General features: G+C 37.3%; 1 protein-coding gene across 1 annotated transcript; it reads right to left on the reverse strand.

Annotated features, from left to right (window-relative positions):
• Positions 1 to 3,909: 3,909 nt before the first annotated feature.
• On the reverse strand, positions 3,910 to 7,050 carry tmem170a (transmembrane protein 170A). The gene is made up of 2 exons (XM_015026580.1): positions 6,350 to 7,050; positions 3,910 to 6,080 (listed from the first exon to the last, which is right to left on the reverse strand). Exons 1-2 carry the CDS (start codon positions 6,648 to 6,650, stop codon positions 5,950 to 5,952), a joined length of 432 nt encoding a protein of 143 aa, XP_014882066.1. The 5' UTR covers positions 6,651 to 7,050; the 3' UTR covers positions 3,910 to 5,949.
• Positions 7,051 to 8,944: the final 1,894 nt, after the last annotated feature.

Below are 8,944 nucleotides of genomic sequence, written 5' to 3' on the forward strand. Positions count from 1 at the left end.
ATGGGGCCCATACCCCATATCTCATCCTCCCACAGGTCGTTGTTAATCTCTTGCATATAGCTTGGTTTAAAAGGTGTCTGGGTTATGTGAATGTCGGCTCAGAGGCTTTACCTTAACTGCGCCAAACTTCTCAATTCTTTATTTTTTCCCTCTCAGAATTCCTTTTAGATAAGTCTATATATAGAATATATTACTGGATTATTATCTTGGGTTATTAGTTATTATCTTTGTTCCCGGGAGAAAGACTCATTGTGTCCCGACTAGAAGTTTATCTATATTTAGCCGTTTTTTTTTTTTGTTTTGTTTTTTTTTTAAAGTGCGTCAGTATCTCGCCATTGTTCCGCCCAAATCCATCACGTACACTATCAAATAAATAGCACGCGCCACTGAGTGTGGCGTGTGCACCTCAGTATACACACTAAACTGCGGAACTTTCACGTTCTGTAACGACTCTATGGAATTTTCACGTTCTTCTGTAAATTTGTTGAACTTTTTTCTCATGTTCCAGCGGAACCTGCCTACCGAACAGGTGGCAACAACGACCTTGATCCGGACATGTAGCGCTGACCGGCTAGGTTGAAGAGTAGTGACCGCTTGTTTTCAACCACTGCGTTATTAAAAATTCACACCCTTAACTATTCCCTTCCAGTAGTGTACTTACAACGACGAATCTCATCATTATACAGTAATAAAGTTAATAGCTGAGTTGTGCCAGCTTACAGCTGGAGAACAGAAACTTCTGTTGCAAAATTATATGATCTCATATTCTGTTGTTTTAATGTATTATTGCATATAGTTAGTGTGTGCTACAGTCTCAGAATGCTCCTGGGATTTGTTCTTCCAGTCTTTCTAGTTTCCTTCCATCTTGTTGATTTGTATAATTTGAATCAATATTGACAATAAAACAACACTATGACTGTGTCTCCCCATCCAGGAGCAAGCAATAGGGATGACAGCCTTTTTCGTCGTCGTCCTGGTTCCCTCTTTCTGGATAATGGCTCATCTGGAAGACTACAAAAAGAAATAATAGAGGAACTGGAAAATGTAGGAGGATGGAGTTCCAGTCAATCTTTCTCCAGCATCTGATGAAACCAGATGATGGTCTTCTTTGTACCAATTCCAACATTTGGGTGGTGATAACATTCACCAGTGCTCCCATCAAAAAACATACATATTTAAACACAAGCATTGTTCTGTTTTTGTTGCTGATGGTGATGTAGATTGTGATAGTGTGCCTTACGATAAATAAAAAATAATCACCAGAGATTCTCAGAGTCCAGAGTAGTTCTTCCTTAAGTCTTTATGAGAGCAGCTAACAGTTTAAAACTCCAACAGCTTGTGTTCAGAGGAACCTCACACAGAGAAGCTGAAACTCTGACTCTTGCATATTTGAAATTATGTTCTTTCAAATTTAACAGATTTGTGTGATTTAGCTGGAAGTAAGCAGCTACAGCTTCTACTATCTAACCATGGAAAGTGTGGATGCGATAGGCAAACAAAAAAAACCAAATCAAAAACAATTTTCTTTTATCAAAATTGTCCACATTTAGGCCTCTCCATGTCTGTTCCACACTGCTCTATGCTGGCTGCACAGCACAGGATCAACTTTCAAATATAAAATGTAAAACGTTACTTGTTCCTTTGAACCTTAGAAAGAAAACACCCATATTTGCCTCGACTGTAGACCATTCATACACACCCACAACATGGTGTACTGATTAGCCAACAACTGATAAAGGTTCAGCATTTCTTGGATCTGTAGGAAAAAAAGTTCCTGTAAAAATCCATGTTCACATTTCCTGGATAAAAATAAGAAAGAATAATATTTAAGATGTTCACTATCTGTGTTATGAGCCTGTTGGTAAAATCCTGTTCCACATAAAGCATTCTGTGGTTCAGTAAACCTGGATATCTTGACTGAGTTATGTAATTTAAGTACATGAAACCAGTTCATCTGAAGGGAATAAATAACTGCACAAACTTAACTGAATGAAACATAAAATAACATGGCCCACAGCGAAGGAAGGGAATACATGTTGACACTACTTCCGGCTTCTGCGTTAGTCAGTTATAATTGTTTCAGAATGGACCTTGTTCCAATAAAGTTGTAATTATTAACTTATGTGAAAAAAAAAAAAAACATTTTCACTGAACTTTGGCAATTAAGCACTGATCTCAGCATTACATGCATTTTTTTGTTCCCAGAATTGTAGTAAATATTTTAATTACTGATGAATATAATGATGAATTATTTCATTTCCCAAGAACGAATGGAAAAACCTCTATTAGCTTTTCTTCATTATGTCTGCTGTTACCAAACCAGTCCTGCGGGTGGCAGCAGAGGCCTGCTGATTGTACATGTATTTGACCACTACAATTTATGAGTCTTGGTACTTTGGCTCATATCTGGTTACAGAAGCCAGATTAGGAGTGTGCAACCAAATTATGGCTCATTAATTTTTTGTTTTACATTTTCATTACTATATAAAAATACATAATATTGACATGATACGTGTCAATTTTTCTCAGTCTCAGTTATTCTGGACATTCAAATCCTAAGTGGGTAAATAGGCAACTCAACAAGTGAGCAAGTCCAGCTGCTCTTTTTAAATATTGTAGCATCAAAGGTGTAAAAGGTTTTACAATCTTTCCATTTTATGTCTTTATTCTTTTATGTCAAACAACTGGTTGTGCTTATTTCACCTGTTTGCATGATATCCTGTAAACAGGTGACATATAAAGGTAAAAGAAAAAAACTACTAGCAACATTTTGCTCCAAGAATCTGCTTAACCCATCATCTCTCTGCTGTAGAATCATGAAGATGTTTATTTCTGTAAATACATTTTCTACTCTTCATTGGTGATGAGAAATTACCATCACTTAATCTTTATGTACCCATTGTTTTATGTAAGGAACATGATAGTTTTTGGTTTTTCCAATAAAGAAAATCTGAAGACTGGAGCCTTTACATGCACTAAGCTCCCTTTATTATGATACTGCAAAATAGAATCTAACACAATCAATTCCCTTTGCAGGTGACCTCATTAGTAAGCAGAGATCTTAATCAGTCCAGTAAAGACGTCAGATGTTTGGCACAGGCCTGTGGTAAGTCTGGAGGAGAGCTGCAACGATCCACAACTTAGGAAGGAGAAACTGCTGACATGACAATTATTAGTTGTTCACAAATTCAGCCTTAAAGGAAAAGTGGACAGAAGGAAGAAAGCCACATTTTTACAGGTCACCAAAGGTCACATGGGGAAACCTGTGGAAGAAGCTGCTCTCATCAGGTCTAAATCAAACATTTTGGTCTGGCAGTGAAACACTGGTCACAGGTCATGTAAGTTCATATCAGTGTGGAATTGCACTGCATCAGAAAACATGTAGGAAAATTACTGGTCATAGTTACAAATTATTTTTATTTAAAGCTTAGCTTTCCTGGAAAAACAACTAATTTTGAAAAAGGAACACATTTAGAAATCTGTGACTGAGCTGAGGCGTTCTCAACAGGATGACTGCTTTTAGATTTCTGAACTACATGTGAACCATATTTATAGAGCTTTCAATAACCTTACCATAAAATAACAAGCGTCTGGGATCTAAAGAGTTAATGTATTTAAGACTGAGTGGTAAGTCTATTTCACCTTCTGAGGCATGTCATAAAATTCCCTCAAAGTTTAGAAGCAGTTTGAAAGGAGGGGAACCTGTTGGGTTGGTATCACAGCAGCAGCTTTCAGTACATCTGGGAAATGCAGCTGCAGTGGAACGCTGCTTCAGGCAGCTGCCGATGGATCAACTGGATGAATAGAAAATGTGCGACAGCATTTCACTCTGTGCAGCTCTGCAGTGAAACAAGTTTGCAGTTGCCATTATTTTGTTATTATGAAATATTCTAATAAGCAGAATACATATTTATATAAAAATACCCCAAAACAAGCATTTATTCATCAATACAGAGACAACAGTAAATGATGAAAATATTTTTTAACAAAAGCAGATTTCTTTAAGTTACAACAAAAAAAAAATCAATTGCAAATATTTTCTCTAACAAATGACATAAAATACATTTGTTCAATTGTTAATTCATGTACCTTGATTCACAATTATCAAAAAGCAACATAACATCAATCACAGACACGGGGCAGATTTCATAAGCTGTGAAAGGCAAAAGATACATCTACCAAGCAAAAATATACACAGAAAAATAGAATCTGCAGAAAAATAGAGCCATATAGATCTTGGTCAGAAAACCTAAAAATGTACAATTAATTTAAACCATTTACAAAAACATTCATTGAAAATCATCAAATATATCAAATACTTGCTTAGTAAAATAAATATTAAAAATAAAACGAATCACACTCCCAGACCTTCCAAAACTAGTTGACCTCCTGAAACCGGGTAAGACGTGGGAGTCTGCAAAAATCCCCTTATTTCTGTCTGAATGGAACAGCAGGGAGAAAACACTCCAACATATGGAGAAATATTAGCAAACATGAATAAGAACAGAATGGAGAGCAGTGTGTGTGTGAGCTGCTGGTTCTCCACCCTGGAAGACAACCAAGGTCTTACGACTGGTTACACATGGATTCATGGAAGAAAGCAAATATGTGTATGAACACCACAGATGCATCTTTAGCTTGCATTCAGAGTGGCTTATTCAGATTCATATCCGCAGCCTTACGGCTGTGAGATGGTGAGAGAGAGCAGGACTTTGAGCAGATAAAAGGAAGGCTGAACAGAGAGCAGAACAGCAGCTACTTCGCTTTGAGCTCTCATGGAACCTGCTGGATTTGGCAATGTACTGTCTACTTCATTATGGCTGCTCTACGGCTAATGTGAGATACTAAAGCCAGTTAAAGTTGTTAGGATTTTATCTGAAATATTAAATCCCTAAATGACAGCAACTGCTCTCACACAACTCTGCCTCTGTTATAATCACAGGACACGATTTTCAACCATATTCTCTATACTGTTATGTCTTTTAGTTCTCCAACAGAAAAATGAATTAGGTAGAAGCCAGTATCAGCAGGTCAAAGCTTTACAAAGTAATCAAGATTAAAAATCTGTCACAAAACTCTGGTAAGTGCCATTTCTAAACTTCAGGAACCAGAATAATCAGTTGGTGTCAGTTCTGCTTACATCCAGCAGAGGTTACCATGGTAATAAGCCCAGTTCAAAGATGAACCAGCTTGGTAGTTCTGAAACATTTTGAACTGCACCTAAACATTACTTGATAAGCCAACAATCATGCTTCATAGTCCAGACCTCTGGTCACATCTGTCAGGTTATTGATGGACAACTGCAAGACGTAGGGTTAAAGGTCATGTAAACAACTGGAGTCTGTTTATTGTTCAAGCTTGCCTTACATAGTAAACTCGGAGGCTTCAGTGTGCAACCTGCTGCTCATTGAAGCTTCAGAGAGATGGCTTCACATGCCAAACAAACAGGAACCAGAAAACACAAAATAAGGCCTCAAGAAATAAAGCAAGTCTTCGATCTGACCACCACATTTTGGTTTAACAGTGAAGCAGCCTGTCAGTCAGATTCATGGTTTACCTGCAATGTCTCACAAGCACGCACGCACACCCTGAGGGAAGAAAAGTATGGAGTGACAAAACTGCAGCCCACTGCTTTCACATCCTGCATAGAGAACTTAAACATTTTTTTCAACGCCCCCCCTGCAGTTTTCCACTCACTTTGGAATAAAGCGAGCACTAGTGCTGCTACACACAGCACTGTGTTATGATCAATAATCCAAACTAATGATAGAACGTAACATGGTGCATACTTTAAGCTCACACACATGTACCTTTGACGGTTCAGAAAAGTCTGGCCTGTTGAGATTACAACAAAATGACATCATAGCCTAAAAGCTGAATTTGTTTGGTCCAACTCTGTTCCACTTCCAGCTCTGTTCCGGTTTGGAACCAGCAGCAGACTCGGCTCTGCTAAAGGGTGGCGAGGATCCTGAGGAAAGAGATGAGGACGACGCAGAATGACTGTCCTACTCCAAAAACAAACGCCTCGAAGGACATCATGGTCTTCCCCGCTGCTTTGTACACCCCAGCTATGGCTGCACCTGAGGGACACAAACAGGTTCATGACTTTATGTAGGCCTACCAACATGAAAATGTGGAACAGAAGATGATGGTGTGGATAAATATATTGTAGGGGATTCTAAATAATGAGTCTATGTTCTGAAAAACAAACAAGAATCTACGTGTTTCAGTGGAAAATGTATACAATTTAAAGATTTCTCCTACTTGTTGTATCCAGACAAAATTAGATCATCTTGACTAAAATATCATAAGAGAAGAGCAAACACACACACTGAGGTGGAAGGCTTACTGGTGAGAACCCCCCCACAAACTGGTCCCAGAATGCCCATGAGGAGGATGGCGATGGGTGTGAACCGGGCGATCTTATGCTGCCGCAGCGTGGCCAGGGAGATCAGGGCAGCAGGCAGGTGGAAGATGATGGAGGACACGGCGGCCCACAGGAACACGCCGTACCACATCTCTGCCAGAGCAAGCAACACGCACCGTTCAATCTGTGGGACATGGCTCACAGAATGCTGGCTTTCTGGTGAAACTTTCTTCTGCTTGGAACAGTAAGTGTTTGGAACTACAGCAACAATCCATGGATACATTAAAAAAAGTGCAGGTACATCAAGAATGAATATGTATTATGAGCAAACTAAGGAAATTTGTGTTTGGTTATGTATTCTTACTTGCAACAATGTTTCCTAGCAATAAGCTGTTTACCTACAGAGACCTGTCTATGTTCAATCAAATGGTGCTACTTTTGGAAGAATAAATGCATTTGTAAGTTTAATTGAGTTCACTTTATGGACCTATGGCTACTTAAACACTGCGCCCCCTGTCCTTCCTCATTCTGATGGTTTTCCCACTGCTGTGATCCAGCATAAGCAGGTCAAGAAATTAGCTTGTAAGAGCAAATGTTAACTTTCTAATATGTTTACTATGTTACAGTTGAGCTAAATACTATTAGCAAGTGGATTTTATCATTGTTACAGACTGAAGCCAACATTGCTACTTACTGATCTGTTTCACTGTTTGTTTTTCCCACCTCAAATTATTATGAACTGATGTCAGACCAACGTATTAGTTCAATAGAATCTTAGTTTTTGGCACCATTTAAATGTTCTTCAGAAAAATAGTTGCAGATTAAATTACTGGACTGTGTCTACTGCTGGTGAGTAGCTCTAAATGTTTGGTTGGAATATCTTCCTCTTTGTCAGGTTATCTGTACCAATATGATTTAGAATATGTTGCAGCTCTGCTCGTTACATGTAAAGGGGCTAATTTTTCTAAGGCTAAGCTCAGATTTGGCGGCTGTAAAAAATAAGCCTCCATAGTGAAAGAAAACATGAAATATAGGGTCCACATGAAAGTTTTGCCACATATTTGACCTCCACTAAAATTACTTTGGAAAACTGTTACGAACATGATCTATTTTATATGTAGCTGAAGTTGGTTTCCAATTCTAACTTCCGATTCGGGAAATGACTAAAGGGCGATTCACTTAATTTTTCACGACCTTCCGCATCTTTAATCGACTCTAGTTTAAAAACTACTACACCTAGAGACTTGAAGCCTGGACTACATTATTCTGCTCTAATAGCAGAATATTTAAAACCATGTTTGGGATTTGTGAAACTTTTTCCTGATTTGTGAAAACTCAATAAATTTCGATTTTCAACATTTTTGGCACCTCTTTCATTACTACAACTGCTCTAATTAAAAAACTACAACTCATAGACTCTTCAAACCTGGACTAGATTATTCTGTTCTAACAGCAGAATATTTATCATCATGTTTGGGATTTGTGAAACATTTTCCTGATTTGTGAAAACTCAATAAAGTTCGAAAATCACAATTTTTTTTGGCATCTGGATCGCCATAGATTTACTCTAATTAAAAAAACTACAACTCCTAGACACTTCAAACCTGGACTAGATTATTCTTCTCTAATAGCAGAATATTTAAAACCATGTTTGGGATTTGTGAAACCTTTTTCTGATTTGTGAAAACTCGAAGTTCGATTTTCACCATTTTTGGCACCTCTTTCATTACTAAAACTGCTCTAATTAAAAAAAACTACAACTCATAGACACTCCAAACCTGGACTAGATTATTCTTCTCTAATAGCAGAACATGTATAACCATGTTTGGAATTTGTGAAACTTTTATCTGATTTGTGAAAACTCAATAAAGTTCGATAATCACCTTTTTGGCACCTCTTTCATTACTAAAACTGCTCTAATTAAAAAACTACAACTCCTAGACTCTTCAAACCTGGACTAGATTATTATTCTCTAATAGCAGAATATTTAGAATCATGTTTGGGATTTGTGAAACTTTTTTCTGATTTGTGACACTTCAATAAATGTTGATTTTACCACTTTTTTGGCATCTGGATCACATTAGAACTGGTCTAATTAAAAATATACAACTCCTACTATTCAAACCTGGACTATATTATTCTCCTGTTCTAGCAGAATATTTAAAACCATGTTTGGGATTTGTGAAACCTTTTTCTAATTTGTAAAACTTCAATAAATGTTGATTTTACCACTTTTTTGGCATCTGGATCACATTAGAACTGGTCTAATTAAAAATATACAACTCCTACTATTCAAACCTGGACTATATTATTCTCCTGTTCAAGCTGGATATTTAAAACCATGTTTGGGATTTGTGAAACCTTTTTCTGATTTGTGAAACTTCAATAAATGTTGATTTTACCACTTTTTTGGCATCTGGATCACATTAGAACTGGTCTAATTAAAAATATACAACTCCTACTATTCAAACCTGGACTATATTATTCTCCTGTTCAAGCTGGATATTTAAAACCATGTTTGGGATTTAGAAACAGTTTTCTGATTTGTGAAACTTCAATAAATGTTGATTTTACCAC

The sequence above is a fragment of the Poecilia latipinna genome, unplaced genomic scaffold, assembly GCF_001443285.1.
Source record: "Poecilia latipinna isolate Pla-1442-1.1 unplaced genomic scaffold, P_latipinna-1.0 Scaffold5061, whole genome shotgun sequence".
Taxonomy (NCBI): domain Eukaryota; kingdom Metazoa; phylum Chordata; class Actinopteri; order Cyprinodontiformes; family Poeciliidae; genus Poecilia; species Poecilia latipinna.

What these genes read in the sequence shown, in the direction of transcription:
- tmem170a (XM_015026580.1), bottom strand. Translation starts at nt 6,650, where the DNA reads ATGTATCCATGGATTGTTGCTGTAGTTCCAAACACTTACTGTTCCAAG. An exon ending in TTGTGGGGGGGTTCTCACCA is followed by an intron (nt 6,081 to 6,349) that starts GTAAGCCTTCCA and finishes TGTGTCCCTCAG; the next exon opens with GTGCAGCCATAGCTGGGGTG.